General features: G+C 50.0%; 5 protein-coding genes across 5 annotated transcripts; all 5 read left to right on the top strand.

Moving 5' to 3' along the window:
• Positions 1-403: 403 nt before the first annotated feature.
• On the top strand, positions 404-1,757 carry EDD37DRAFT_217426 (chaperonin 10-like protein). Its single transcript, XM_062810365.1, has 4 exons — positions 404-551; positions 605-851; positions 904-1,086; positions 1,130-1,757. The coding sequence occupies exons 1-4, from the start codon at positions 513-515 to the stop codon at positions 1,684-1,686; spliced, it is 1,026 nt and encodes a 341-aa protein (XP_062665159.1). The 5' UTR covers positions 404-512; the 3' UTR covers positions 1,687-1,757.
• An 81-nt stretch (positions 1,758-1,838) lies between these two features.
• EDD37DRAFT_698729 (uncharacterized protein) lies at positions 1,839-5,523 on the top strand (the record flags this gene model as incomplete). The annotated part of the gene is made up of 5 exons (XM_062820185.1): positions 1,839-2,191; positions 2,261-3,440; positions 3,481-4,304; positions 4,354-5,025; positions 5,077-5,523. The coding sequence occupies exons 1-5, from the start codon at positions 2,015-2,017 to the stop codon at positions 5,521-5,523; spliced, it is 3,300 nt and encodes a 1,099-aa protein (XP_062665160.1). The 5' UTR covers positions 1,839-2,014.
• Positions 5,524-5,889: 366 nt separating this feature from the next.
• EDD37DRAFT_217483 (uncharacterized protein) lies at positions 5,890-9,429 on the top strand. Its single transcript, XM_062810367.1, has 4 exons — positions 5,890-6,380; positions 6,427-6,688; positions 6,739-6,893; positions 6,946-9,429. Exons 1-4 carry the CDS (start codon positions 6,069-6,071, stop codon positions 9,364-9,366), a joined length of 3,150 nt encoding a protein of 1,049 aa, XP_062665161.1. The 5' UTR covers positions 5,890-6,068; the 3' UTR covers positions 9,367-9,429.
• A 443-nt stretch (positions 9,430-9,872) lies between these two features.
• EDD37DRAFT_217507 (fungal-specific transcription factor domain-containing protein) lies at positions 9,873-12,637 on the top strand. Its single transcript, XM_062810368.1, has 6 exons — positions 9,873-10,264; positions 10,318-10,400; positions 10,468-11,342; positions 11,395-11,524; positions 11,572-11,724; positions 11,777-12,637. Exons 1-6 carry the CDS (start codon positions 10,097-10,099, stop codon positions 12,546-12,548), a joined length of 2,181 nt encoding a protein of 726 aa, XP_062665162.1. The 5' UTR covers positions 9,873-10,096; the 3' UTR covers positions 12,549-12,637.
• Positions 12,638-13,058: 421 nt separating this feature from the next.
• EDD37DRAFT_597590 (uncharacterized protein) lies at positions 13,059-14,164 on the top strand (the record flags this gene model as incomplete). The annotated part of the gene is made up of 2 exons (XM_062814603.1): positions 13,059-13,328; positions 13,386-14,164. Exons 1-2 carry the CDS (start codon positions 13,118-13,120, stop codon positions 14,162-14,164), a joined length of 990 nt encoding a protein of 329 aa, XP_062665163.1. The 5' UTR covers positions 13,059-13,117.
• Positions 14,165-14,230: the final 66 nt, after the last annotated feature.

Consider the following 14,230-nt stretch of genomic DNA (forward strand, 5'->3'; position numbering starts at 1 on the left):
CGGATTGGGGTTGCCAGGGGTTGACTAAATGTTTCCATTGTCGGTCGAACGGTATATTGTTTTTCCGGATGCCGTGCATACTACGAGTAAATGCTTCTGCATTTGACCTCCGGTTTCTCCTCATCGAGAACCTTCACCCCTCCCAACGATCCTCGGCAATCTAACTATATCGAATGTACCCCGCAAACCTCCAGGTCACTCGCGGAGATGATTCTCCATCAATTCCTTGGTCTGGCCACCATGGGGGTCGGCCTACGTCGATCAAGTTGTCCCGGCCAAACGATCGCTAATTGAACCGTCTGGCAACAACAGACTCTGCCGAAACCGCAAGTCTACGGCAGGTAGATCAGCCCTCCGGGCATGATGCTCGGATGCTCTGTGGACTTCAACTTCCGACTCGCAACTTTGTGAAAGCAAATAAAATCCAGAACCTTCGTGCAGGGTAGGGTGTCTGATGATAGCAGCAGCAGCAAATCTTGAGTTCCTATCATCCTGAAGTGGTGCAAGCAATAATGGCCCCTACTACTATGAGAGCTGCCCGTTACCATCCTGTCAGCTTCCTTTCTTGATCAAGCCCCAGGATCAATGACTAACCCAGGCGTAGGATTCGAACAAATGCTCGGTAGACGAAATATCAGTTCCCGGCTTCACGGGAGACGAGATTTTGGTCAAGGTTGCTTCTGCAAGTCTGTGTCATTCTGATCTTATGCTCTTCGATGGATCAATACCTGCGACTGAGCCAGTGACAATGGGTCACGAAGGTGTTGGATATGTTGAAGAAATGGGTGCAAATGTCACGGGGTTCAAAAAAGGCGATCGAATTGGCTTCCTTTACATTAAAGGGGTCTGTTGTGAGTGACATCCATGCTAAGCCTTCCCTCTTCGTAGTTAACCCCCATATAGTTGAGTGCGAAGGATGTCTTGTGCACAACCTGAATTGTAAACTCGGAACAGCGGCGATCCAAGGCTTCCAATGTGATGGCATGTTCGCCGAATACGCAGCAGTGGACTACCGCAACGCCATCATCCTTCCCGAGAATCTCAGTATGGAAACATCTGCACCATACTTTTGCGCTGGAATTACAGGTACCACCTCCCAATCATTAACAAGCGTTTTCTGACGAAGCAGCGTTCCATGGTGTGGACTCTTGCGAGCTTAAGCCCGGTCAGTGGATGGCCATTGTGGGTTGCGGGGGTCTCGGCCAGATGGGAATTCGTTTCGCGAAGGCCATGGGATTGAAAGTCGTGGGCATTGACATCAACGACGAAGTGCTCGCAGAAGCAAAAGAAAACGGAGCCGATGTAACGATCAACAGCAGGCAACCAGACTTCGCCGAGCACGTGAAGAATTTAACTCGAGATGGAGCGGACGCAGCCGTGGTCTTCAGTGCAGCGCAGGCTGCCTACGACAGCGCCACTAAAGTTCTTCGCATAGGCGGCGTCCTGATGGTGATAGGACTGCCGGCGAAGCCTTTGCAATTCTCGGCTTTGGATTTGATGCGGAAACTGTATCAAATCAGAAGTGAAAGCACGGGTCCCCCACAGCAAATGCCTCGCGCAATGGAATTTATCTCGAAGCATGAGATCAAGCCGAAAGTGGAATTATACAAGCTTGACCAAATCCATGAGATGATGGATTTAATGAAAAGCGGAAAGTCCAAGACAAGGATGGCGGTGGTGTTTTGAGGCTGATAATACACAGCACGCCAGCTGTAGATATTCAAGATATGAATTTAAATGTAAGAGATAAATAATCTGGTAGAGACGAGGCACCAAGTCCCGAACCTGAGGAGGGCGCTCTCCCGGCCCTCGGAAAGCCAATCTTGACAACCTGGGAAGCCACCCGTGAGGTGGTCTTTGATAACCCATCGATTATCAAGTCTCCGGCGACAACTCCTCACTTCCATGTCACACGGTGAATATTTGCCGAATCTCGTTTCCACGTCGTTGAAGTTTGCAAACTAATTGCTCCTCGCTATTGCGTGTCACCTCATAACTCTGATACTGGAGAACCATGGCAGCAATGGCAGACACAGCGACAACAACGTTTTCCAGTCTCTCTGAGAGCATCGGACCCCAATTGGCGATTACCATACCTATCGTGCATCATCAGATCCTGGAATCAGTAAAGCAACATCCAAACACACCAGCAATAATGTGCACCCATCAGTCAGCAGATCTTCTCCCAGCAGTAAGAGACGTCCGACCGTGCCACAGAAGTATTGTGAGAAAGCCATGTCTCCATTGGACACATCATCAGCTCCAATATGGTGCCGATTTGCTGGCGCACGCGTTAACCACGCAGCGTCTGGAGTCGGGTTCAACTATCGCGGTGCTACTCGGGGGAAGGGCCGAGTTCCACATGGTCTTTAGAGCAGCCATCAAAATCGGATGTCCATTTACACCTATCAACCTCAGGTCTCCTAAAAACGCTAAAGAGATCCGGCACATGCTTACATTGACGAACGCGAAAGCAGTAATCGTGGATAATGAATCTGTGGCCGAGGACTTGCAGCGTAACGTCCCAGATTTGATGAGTGACATGCACGTCAAAATCATCCTCGACGGCGACTTCGGTATGCACAACTACTTGAAGCTTAGTGATCTGATCACAGAGGCAGCTGTGGATAAGACCTTTGAGGAATCTAGCTTGGCACTCGATCGATGGCCCCGGAATGAGGACGATGTGGTATACATTGGATTTACCTCGGGAACAACATCGCTTCCGAAAGCAGCGCCGCATACAAATAAATCGCTTGCTTGCAATATGAAGTCTTGGGAGCAAGTCTTCGCGCTGGATGACACACGATCCTGGCTGCATATCCTGCCAATGAACTCCATCGTCGGCAGCTCCTGGACACTGGCGTACCTTATCGCTGGCGGAAGTGTCACACACGTCAACTACGCCTTTGACCCGGACTCTGTGGCTTCAGCTATTTGCACAGGCGAGTATACTGATCTACTCGCAGTACCATCGATGATTGACCTCTTAGCCACTTCACCGTCCTTGAGCAAACGGTCCAATAAGGGTATCGATCGCATGATTGTGGGTGGGAGCAAGATCCTCCGCTCCCATGTTGAAAAGTCTTTCCAAAAGATCAAATGCAAACGGTTCAGTCCATTCTTTGGTATGACGGAAGGGACTTCGGTGTGTACTGAAACGTTATATGGAGTTCCTGACAACGTCCATGATCCCATCTATGCTGGTTATGCGAATCCCGGGTGCAAGATCAGGATATGCGATCCAGACAAGATAGAGCCTGTGCCGAGGGGAACGCCTGGTGAAATTGTACAAGGTGGTCTGCAGAAAATTGAACGCTATCTTGGTGGCAGTGGTGAAGACAGTTTCTTTGTCGAAGAAGGAGAAACCTGGTACAGGTGTGGCGATCAAGCCGTCATGCTTGAAAATGGGAGAATTGCAATAGTTGGACGCTACAAAGGTTGTTGCGCACCCACAGATATTTTGATCCCAGCTGACAGCCTTAGATATGATCATACGAGGCGGTATGAACATAGCTTCAGCTGCTGTTGAGGCGGTTATTTCTGAAAGAACGGGAATTGATGTAAGCATTCGATCTTATGGAGCTCAAGCTCACCTTGGTAACACCCTGCACCAGTCTCAAGTCGTTGGGATCCCAGACGAAGCAGCTGGAGAAGTACCAGTCGCTGTGATCAAGCACCCGAAAGATGACAAACAAGCTGCTACCCGAGTCCAGAGATGCGTGCTGGATGCTATGGGTCCGGCATATGCGCTCGAGAAAGTGGTGAGCCTCGAAGAGCTCGGTCTAGAAGATTGGCCCAAGACGACGTCCGGAAAGGTCCTGAAACGAGACCTGCAAGTAATTGTCAAAAGCCTTCCCTGGACACAACAAGCCTTACCTTCAGCTCCGTTCCATATCAATGGACACTCAAGCGGGCCCGCATACATGTCTGACGAGGCCGAGCTACAGCATCATTTGCTGGGTTGTGCTCGGGCACACGGTATGCTGATTTCGAGTGTTGACGACGATTTCCACGATGCTGGTATGGACAGCCTGCTAGGACTTCGTCTTCGAAACGCCATCATCAAAGACGGAGATCCTCAATGGCAAACACAACTCCCACCGGGCGTGATATTCCAGTGTGGCAGCATCCGTCGCCTCGCCCGGTATTTGATAAAGCTCAATACCAATAGACAGGGACCGACTAAGGAGGAATCAAATGTCGATAGCGTCGTGGAAGAGATGTTTACCATGGTTGAAGAGTTCAGTCGTTTTCAGTCACACAAGCCGGAGAAAACAAAAGGTTCTGGCAGGCACACAGTAGTAAGTCTTTGTCTCGCGGTACTCCAAAAACGTACTGACAATCACGCAGTTCCTTACTGGTGTAACTGGCTCATTGGGTGCCCATATTCTGGCATCGTTATTGGCACAATCAGACGTTGACCTTATTTATTGTGCCGTACGAGGCAACAATCCAGCTGAGCGGCTAGAAGAATCTCTTGCCAAACGAAAGCTCAATTGGTCCGAGTATTCGAAGAAAGTGAGAGTCGTCAACCACGACCCGGGAAAGTCACGACTTGGCTTGGGCGATACGACACGAGAGGAATTGCTCGACAACCTGACTCACATCATACATGCAGCCTGGCCTGTGAACTTCCACCTACCTCTGGTGACCTTTCGAAAACATCTCCTCGACCTGCAGACCCTACTCCAACTGTCTCTGGACGTGAGAGCACCTCAGCCAGCTCATTTTCTCTACTGCTCCTCAATGGGGGTCGCGCTTAACACAAGAGGTCAGAATAGAATTCCAGAGGAGCCTATTATGGACTTCCGTCAAGGAATCAGCAATGGCTACACACAGTCTAAATTGGTTGCCGAGTATATCGTCCAAAAGGCTATGGAAAGCTTCGGTGCTTGGACATCGATTTTGCGCATCGGTCAAATTGTCGGTGATACCAGACTAGGTCTTTGGAACGAGACCGAGGCTGCTCCTCTTATGATCCGGTCAGCTTTGATCTTAGGTTGTCTACCAATGTTGGACATGGTATGTTCATGAGTGAGACTACAACGGACATCAGACTGATTTTACCTCCAGAAATGCTCATGGATTCCTGTCGATGATCTGGCTAGCGCTATCGTTGACCTGACCACATTGACATCTCGAGAGGACCTCAGGTTCATCTACAACATGTGCAATCCCTACACGTTCTCCTGGACTGAAGACCTTCTTCCTGCCCTCGCAAAAGCAGGTCTCGACTTCGAAAAGGTGTCGTTCGTTGAATGGCTAGCGAGGCTGAAGAAGTACGATGCCACACATGGTGTGGAGGAAGCTACCCAGACCTGTCCGGCAGTCAAATTGATTGATTTTTGGGAGCAATCATACGGCGGACCCCAGCAGAGACACAACAACCTGGAGTTCGCTACGGACAATGCAGAACGCGATTGTAGGAGCATGCAATCTCCACCCGACGTGATTACGAACGGCCTGGTAAAGAAGATGGTAGATGCCTGGATGTCTACATGGGCTCCTGCCCCGGTGTAGAAGACACGAAATTCTAGACAGGATGGATAGAATCTAAGTGCATAAGAAGACACGCTGTTTGAGGATTGAACCATGGCGTGATTGTCACCAAGCTATTTTATGCACAGGTGTACCTAACATTCTGCATGACCACTTCCTTATCACTCGCCATGGACTGAGTATGATGGTTCCCCCCAGATGAGAAATTGTGGCCGGCGTTTGATTCGTGGTGAAGGTACGACCCGAGTGTTGAACATGACGCGATAAACTTCAAGGTACGTAACGCCGTTGGGAACTTTCGCCGTGTGAAGCCCAGGATGGGCCCCGCATTAGGTGGTCTGGGGCAATGATTCCTACCAGAAATGCCGTCTTGCCTACAGTTGCGGGATTTGTTCGCCGTGACATGACTGCAGGAATGGCATGCACGAGTGCCCATCAATTTTGGGACGGCTGTTTGAGGTGGATGGCCTCATAAACCGCTTGCCTGGTATTGATTTCGACGGATTTCATCAGCATTTCAGTCTGCACATGCTCACTTAGTGCTTCTATGTACAATACTGCGCGGGATGGCCATACGCTCTAATCTTTCGAATGGCGAAGAGCCTACGTATGGTAAGCGGTTACTGCCTCACATCCTTCGCGATGCATCGAAGGCAGAGCCTTCCAAGCCATTGGCGTTGCTCTTCGAAAGTCGAGATCTGTCGAAACCACCAAGAACCGTGACCGCTGCTGAATTACAGGCGGCGGTAAATACTGTCGCCTGGTGGATAAGAGGCAAGTTTGGTGAAAGCAGAGACTTCGAAGCACTTGCATATATTGGGGTCTCAGACCTACGCTACCAGGTGGTGCACATAGCATCCATCTTATGCGGATACAAGGTATGAAGAGGCCCATCCAAATGGCATTGAGCTCAATCGATTCCAGCTGCTCTGCATATCCGTACGAAATTCTGATGCTGGATACGTATCTCTACTGGAGGTCACAAAATGCACCAAGTTTATCTGTACCTCTGAACTTGTCGGACGCGGAAAACAGATGAGAGACCTCGTAAAAGGGCTTCGGCTACACCAGCTGCCGTCATACCAGGAAATTATTGCAACCAAGACAGATGACTATGTTTGGAACAAGACTTTTGCGGACGCAGAAAATGATCCAATCTTGATATGTCATACTTCAGGATCGACTGGTGAGTATTTTTGAAAGTCCTACCATGAATGTGAAATTCATAGACTGCAGGAGCACCAAAGCCGATCACTCTGACGAACGGAAACTGGGCCGTCGTGGACAACCTTCGAAAGATTCCCAAGATCCCTGGGCGGAAAAACCAGGATTGGTCACTATTCAGTTTCGAGGATAGAGATCTTTTCATATCGAGCTTTCCACCTTTCCATGTAAGTACATGCCTTGTTTGTATAACTTAGCATTCTGAAAGAGTATTCGCAGGCAACTGGAATGATTGCTGGCATGCTACCGCTGATGTACAACTCGATCTGTGTGTTCCCACCACCAGACCGGCCTGCTACCGGTGCAATTTGCCTTGGAATGCTGGAGTGTCTGGACCGCCTGAATCTCAGGGTGCGAGGGGTTCTAGTGCCCCCAACTGTGGTAGAACAGTTGATTCTCGAAGAAGACAAGGGTCTAGACTACTGCTCGAAGCTTGACTTTGTCATGTTCACGGGTGGACCATTGGCACCTTCTGTTGGCGATCGCCTGAGTCAGGTGGCGGATATCTGCCAACTGATTGGGTCGACAGAGACTGGGCCAATTCCTGGCGTCGTACCTCGACGGGAGGATTGGGCTTACTTTGAGTGGCAGCCGTTCTACAAGATTGATATGGAACCTCGAATGGACGACGATTTCGAATTGACTATACGGCAAGATCCCAAACTCCGCTGGATAAGGACGGTTGCGCACACCATGCCGGACCAACCAACCTGGTTCTCCTCAGACCTGTATCGCAGGCATCCCGGAAAGTCACATTTATGGCGCTTTCATGGTCGAGCAGATGACGTTGTCGTTCTGTCCAATGGGGAGAAGTTCAATCCTGTGCCAATGGAGGCAATCATTCAAGGCCATCCCTTGGTTAATGGTGCGGTCTACTACGGGCAAGGAAAATTCCAACCGTCATTACTGATTGAGCCAAAGTCAGAGGTGCCTGACAGCTATCAGAATGTATTCATCGACCAAGTATGGCCGATAATCGAAAAGGCCAATCTGGAAGCTCCCCAACATGCCCAGATATTTCGGGACAAGATAGCAATATCTTCACTTACAAAACCGTTAAATCGAGCAGCGAAGGGGACTATTGTTCGGAAACTAACACTCAAAGACTACTCTAGCGAACTTGAAGCGTTATATTCGGACCCTCCTGAACTGCAGCTGGAGCAATTATCTCCGCTGGACGTTCCCACGAACATTGACTCTGTGAGGGATTTTGTCCGGCAGTCATTGAGCGGGCTGAACCAGATACCCACATCGGATAGGGAAGACCTCTTCTCCTTGGGTATGGATTCCTTACAGACTCTACAATTAGTAAAACGCCTCAATGCACGATTTGGTCTTCAATTGGGGCGACATACTGTGAACGCAAAGCAAGTCTACGCTCATCCAACAGTGGAAGGCCTCTCAAGTTATATGCTCGGTCTGTCACAGAGCAAGCAGAATGGCCAGGTCGATGGACAAGATGTGACAAGTGGGAGGGAATCCATCATGACGAGTCTCATAAACCAATACACCAAGCATTGGCGATGCTCGCAGGGTTCTTGCAACACAGTTGTTCTTACTGGTACGACGGGCTCTCTCGGAACGCACCTCTTGGTTTCTCTGCTTTTGGACAAGTCTGTTCGTCGAATATACTGTTTGAACCGCACAGAAGATGCCAAGGATCGCCAAAGGGGAGCATTCCAAAATGTGCAAGCGAATCAGGATGTGAACGATTCGAGACTGAGATTTTGGAAAGTTGATCTTGCACGAGCAAAGTTTGGACTTCAAGAAGATCGCTTTGGCGAGCTTCTACAGGAAACAGACTGCGTTATACACAACGCCTGGAAGGTCGATTTCAACCACAGTGTGAAATCCTTCCAAGGAGTTATCGCAGGGCTTTGTGGACTTGTTGACTTTACAAAACTGAGCCACCGCCGACCACATTTCGTGTTCGTCTCATCAGTGTCCTCCGTGGGCAATTGGTCTACAATCATGGGACATGAAACACCAGTCCCAGAGTCGCCCATGACTGACTGCGCAGTTGCACAACATCAAGGCTATGGGGAGTCCAAGCATATCTCAGAGCAAATCTTGCAAGTTGCAGCAAATGAATTCAGCCTTCGTGCCAGTATACTGCGTGTTGGTCAGGTTGCCGGGCCTATCCGGAGAGGAGGATGCTGGAACAAAGCCGAGTGGTTCCCATCACTAATCCAGACATCAAAGGCTTTAGGCATGATACCAGAAGCCCTTCCCGAGGTCAATTGGATCCCAGTTGACGTCCTTGCAGACATCGTGGTCGACATCATCCATTCACCAGTTGTGGAAAGTCCAGCTATCTTCAACCTGGTCAATCCAAAGCCTGTCCAATGGGCAAGTCTTGTACCCTCAATCCAGTCGAGGTTTGGCGCTGGAAAATTGACGGCAGTACCATTGGATGAATGGATCACGGCAGTTCGGTCCATTGATATGGGAGATACCGACGCTGTGAACGCAGCTCCGGCGGTTAAAATCATGGATTTCTTCGAGGCCATTGCACAGACTAATGCCGTCAGTCCCAAATACACCACAAGCATGGGGCCAGCCATCAGCAAAACCATGGGCGATCTGGGGGCTGTAAATCCAGGTTGGATGGAAATCTGGCTTTCTCAGTGGAACTTCTGAGGCGGCACTCGCGCAGATCAGATGGAAAGGTTCATCGATCCCGCGTCGGCACAAAGGGCATCATGTGGCACGAGGCGAAGCTGTCATAGGCCAACAGCCGACACTGACTCGCGCTATGCAGCGTGGCTAGCATCTAAAAAAGAAAGTTTCTGGCCACCGTCCGGGCCAGCCTTCTCCTTGTCTATGCGGAGAATGGTCTCCGGAACAGCTTCCCCAGGCGAAAACCACATGGCACATCCAGAAACAGTCCGGCCCCAACATCCAACCTTCTCTCTGGGACATCCCCGATGTGATGGCTTCCAGTAATCCTCCTTTCTGGCACGCTTACCAGGAATCGGCTTGATCCAAGCGTTTGATCTTGCGCTGGCTCAGTGGTCAACCAGTTGCTTTCACGGTCAGGGTGTCAGTGATGTTAGCCTCGCCAAAAGCAAATAAACTTCAAACGGACTCTGCGAGAACAATCGACAAGCCTCCTCAAAAGCTCTCCCGTGTCTTTCCGGCCCCGCGCATGTACGAGCGGGGTCTGGGGAACTATCCAGTACCTTGGTTTTAGGCGTGTAACTTCCCCCTTGCTGACGCCTGCCGTTTCCCCGCACTGGCTTAATCTACCTCGGGGACTCCCCCTTCGCTCCACGTCCAATTCTGTCGCTTTGCAGTTCTCTACGTTGCAATTGTTGCATTCTAAAAATTCCAGACGTAACTTGACTCTGTTCCACAAGTTGCCATCGAAATGGACGTTTCCACGCCACAGAATGTTTTCGACGACCGGGAGAATAATGCCACGGAGAGCACCGAGAAAACAAAATCCCAACGGCGCCGTTTATCGTCTGTGACGAAGTCGCAAGCGAGAACCTCTAAAACCTTGGCATGCCTAAGTTGTCGTCCCAGAAAAATCAAGGTTGTTTTCATCAGATGCCGCTCACAGTGAAGTCTCATTGATGATTCGAATAGTGCGAGCGTGTGGACGGCGTCTGCGAGAGATGTCGGAGCCTGGAGATCCCCTGCACCCTCCCGGATCGCGATGAAAGAAGAATGTACGTAGCCGTCGTGCCAATCATATCTGCAATGATTTGCGAGGCAATGCATTAATTGACAATGCAGTCGCTATTCCAAGGATTATATCGTGCAGCTTGAGAGCCAGATTGCCGACCTCAGGAGCGTAGTGGCAGATCTGCAACGCCAGGGTCAGCCGCAGCCATCGCCACACATACAACCATCAGCACAACATATACCAACACCTACATTATCGCAGCCACAGAAGCAGCGGCGAATGTCGTCGATGTCTCAGTCGTCGCTTGGACCAATGGCAAGTCTACAGCAAGCAGGGCCACAGCAGTCGCAAGACTCGGACACTTCGACCTCTCCATCTATGGCGACCGAGATCTCTGGTGTGGCAATAGCCAAAGTCGGCACGTCTAGTGCCGAATCTGAGGCTGGCGAAAGCCTCATCACTCGCTTATGCGGAGCCCAAGGGCGACTCAACAGCAAAAACGATGGCCAGCTGCGTTACTTCGGACCAACCTCCAGTCTTCACCTGACCGAAAGTGTCACGTCAATCTTCCGATATTGCAACGATGTCGCAAAGTTTGGTGCCGAGCTTGAGAAGGACATTCCCTGGGCAATGCAACAATATCTTCTCGATTTATATTGGAAATATCAGCACAACGTCCTGCTTATTATCCACAAAGAGGCTTTCCTGGCTGGTATGGAAAGTGGTCGGTCTCCGTACTACAACAATTGCCTACTTCTTTGTATCCTGGTCTCAGCAGCACGCATCTCCGATAGCCCTGAGATCAGAGCTCTAGCAATTGCCGAAGAAGGCAACACGAACGAGACGCCAATTCTTAGAAAGCGCGCCGAAGAAGCCTTGGAGAAAGATCTCCTGAACCCAAGTCTGACAACAATACAATCTTTGATATTGCTGAGTGTGTTGGATTGTTGTGTCTCGAATGACTCCCGGGGGTGGATGAGATCAGGTATCCCACTGCTGCTTTTTACATTTTCAAGATGTGGTTCTAACGACTGCAGGCAATGCTTGCCGGCTGGCATTCGACCTAGGCCTGCATCAAGAGTGGTCTCATTTGCCAAATTCGCAGCTCTCCCCAATCGATCTTGAAGTCCGCCGCGTCATTTTCTGGGCGTGCTTTGGGTTTGATAGGTACGCAGAAGCAGGGTGTTTCACAATCAGTGCTAATGAAGCTCTAGGCTTTGGGGTGTTTATCTAGGACGACCGCCGGTCATCAAGTTGACTGACGTCTTTTTGAAACGTCCAGATCCGGCAGTCTCTTCATGGGATCTAAAGGTCCTTGCGGCGTGGGTGGAGCTGCTCGACTTGGCAGGGCAAGTCAGTGAAAAATTGTTGGTCCAACCTGCAAGTCTTTTCGCAGGAGCAGCCGCTGACTGTAAACAGAAACACCAATACCTGCTTCCAAGACCAGATTGACTGTTACATGGTTGCGTTGCGGAAGTGGGAGTCAAATCTAGACCCCACTATAAGCTGGTTTCCGAACGCGCCTCCGGGTTTATATCAACTCAGGTACACCTCCTCGTGCACATTGCCATATCTTTACTCACACTCTCGTAACAGGATTCAACATTCAGCCTTGGTGATTTTGCTGAATCGGCACAATGCTGGATTTGGCAACGCCGACAAACGGAACTGCCCAGAATCAAATACATCACGCAGAAATTGCATTGAATGTGCATTACTAATCGCAAACCTTGTTCAAGACTACAGTTTGCACCATGGGAATCCCAACACGTTGATGGGATCTTCACTCTACAACATAACCATGGCGGCAACAATATTCGTTGCCGATATAGCCGAGAAAAATCGACAAAATGTCAGCAAAGAACTGACAGCACTTACGGTATGCCTGGAAGCCATGAAAAAGATGGAAAGCGCCGAGATAGTGGCCCGCAACGTTCGCAAAATTGTGCAGACCATCATGCGGGTTTGCGGCGTGCAAAATCAGGGTGACCTTACAACCAATGCGTCTACGGCAAGATCTTGGCAAACGGGCGTAGTCGTCGATCTGCCAACAGCTGAAGACCCAATGACCAGCACCGAGCGAGACATGATGGATTTCAATTTTGATCCTTCCATGCTGGATGCCCTCCAATTTCCTTTCGAAGAGGTGTTGTTGGATCCGCTATCTGCAAACGACTTCTTACAATTGTAATGGTGTTATATGTTTTTTGTACAATACCCCCATGTTCAAAGTACCGATGAGAAAGAAATAAAAGTGTATCCTTTCAGTGTACGTCAGGCTGCATTCTTCGTGGATCAAATTTTACTTCGTACGTCGAAAGCTAGTAGGTGCACCAATGGACCCGGTGCCAAAGACCACAACTACAAGCGCCTTCACGGATACTACCAGTGACGCAATCCTCGATGATGACAGACAAAGCAAAACAACTTTTGGCACAATTCCCCCGACCACGGCCCAGGAGGCTGACTTCGTGAGATGCGGAGATCGTCCACAGATGCGTCCCTTCACGGTGAATCATCTCCGTTTCAAGGACGCGATGAGAGTCTCCGCAGAATGACAAACTCGAAGACCTGCGGGATCGTAGATCTATTGTGGAGTTGCGGAGGTCTGCTCCCAGGTAGCGTGACTGGCGCGAATGTGCTATAGTATGATATGCTTCCACAGTATTGTACGCCTTGTCGTATGTCGTATGCTGCCCAGCTACTCAAGGCGTCTACATAGCTCCGTTGACAATCCTACAATCAATTGCCCAAAACACAATGGGTGTGACCGACTTTAGCAGGCTACCGTCCTTCGACTCTCTCGAGAACAAGAAGCGCTTCTGGGTAGGGTCACCAGCCAGTACCGAGGAAGGCTTGGGTATGCTGCGATACTTGACCCCTGCCCATGTAGCAGATTCAGCTCGGTCCGAGATCATCACTGGTGAGCGAGTCTGTCTTAACTGGGACATGAAGAAGCTTGAAACCCCAGGTAAATAACATGTCTCCGTCCCCTGGAGAAGATGATCAAGTAACCTCAGTCACCCAGGATTCGGTCGTGATGCCGCTCGACACATAATCAAATCAATTCCGAACTATGAAGGCATTGCTTGGGACGATGAATGGCATTTCAATCCCCAAGCAGGTTCGCAGTGGGATGGGTTCCGTCACTTCAGCACGGTCAGCGACGATGGGAAAAGCCGTGTTTTCTACGGTGGCACGACCTCGGAAGAAATCAATGACCCGACCAGCAGCAGAATCTCGATCGGGCATTGGGCCCAAAATGGCATTGCAAGCCGCGGATTTTTAATCGACTATGTCTCTTACGCCGAAAAGAAAGGCATAGCTATCGACGGTTTGGGTGGGCAAAAGATCACACTGGACGACGTTCATGGAATTGCGCGTGAATGTCACATCGACTTCAAAGCCGGCGACGTATTTTTCCTGCGTTGTGGCTTTACGAAGACCTGGGAAGCAATGACCATGGAACAGAAACTTCAATATCGGACTAACACAGCCGAGAAGAAGCACAAACACTCTGGGCTGGAGCAGAGCGAGCGTGTCGTCCGTTTCTTGTGGGAGAATCACATTGTTGCCGTCGCTGGGGATGGGGTAAGTTTCGAAGTTCGTCCAAACCAGGACCAGCAATGGGATTTGCATCACATCCTACTAGCGGGTTGGGGCGTACCTATCGGCGAAATGTTTGATCTAGAGCGGTTGGCAGAACTTTGCAAACGCTTGGGTAGATGGACATTCTTCCTGACAAGCAGTCCATTGAACCACCCACAAGCAGTCTCAAGTACACCCAATTGTATGGCTATTTTCTAGCAGACTCCTAGGCATCCTGACAATGTACATGTTTTATCACCTATATCCGCAATCCTGCACCAGATC

The sequence above is a fragment of the Exophiala viscosa genome (assembly GCF_022695815.1).
Source record: "Exophiala viscosa unplaced genomic scaffold EDD37scaffold_19, whole genome shotgun sequence".
Taxonomy (NCBI): domain Eukaryota; kingdom Fungi; phylum Ascomycota; class Eurotiomycetes; order Chaetothyriales; family Herpotrichiellaceae; genus Exophiala; species Exophiala viscosa.

What these genes read in the sequence shown, in the direction of transcription:
- EDD37DRAFT_217426 (XM_062810365.1), top strand. Translation starts at nt 513, where the DNA reads ATGGCCCCTACTACTATGAGAGCTGCCCGTTACCATCCT. An exon ending in TTACATTAAAGGGGTCTGTT is followed by an intron (nt 852 to 903) that starts GTGAGTGACATC and finishes ACCCCCATATAG; the next exon opens with TTGAGTGCGAAGGATGTCTT. An exon ending in CTTTTGCGCTGGAATTACAG is followed by an intron (nt 1,087 to 1,129) that starts GTACCACCTCCC and finishes CTGACGAAGCAG; the next exon opens with CGTTCCATGGTGTGGACTCT.
- EDD37DRAFT_217483 (XM_062810367.1), top strand. Translation starts at nt 6,069, where the DNA reads ATGGCCATACGCTCTAATCTTTCGAATGGCGAAGAGCCTACGTATGGT. An exon ending in CCATCTTATGCGGATACAAG is followed by an intron (nt 6,381 to 6,426) that starts GTATGAAGAGGC and finishes AATCGATTCCAG; the next exon opens with CTGCTCTGCATATCCGTACG. An exon ending in TCATACTTCAGGATCGACTG is followed by an intron (nt 6,689 to 6,738) that starts GTGAGTATTTTT and finishes CATAGACTGCAG; the next exon opens with GAGCACCAAAGCCGATCACT.
- EDD37DRAFT_217507 (XM_062810368.1), top strand. Translation starts at nt 10,097, where the DNA reads ATGGACGTTTCCACGCCACAGAATGTTTTCGACGACCGGGAGAATAAT. An exon ending in GATCGCGATGAAAGAAGAAT is followed by an intron (nt 10,401 to 10,467) that starts GTACGTAGCCGT and finishes TTGACAATGCAG; the next exon opens with TCGCTATTCCAAGGATTATA. An exon ending in GCGTGCTTTGGGTTTGATAG is followed by an intron (nt 11,525 to 11,571) that starts GTACGCAGAAGC and finishes ATGAAGCTCTAG; the next exon opens with GCTTTGGGGTGTTTATCTAG.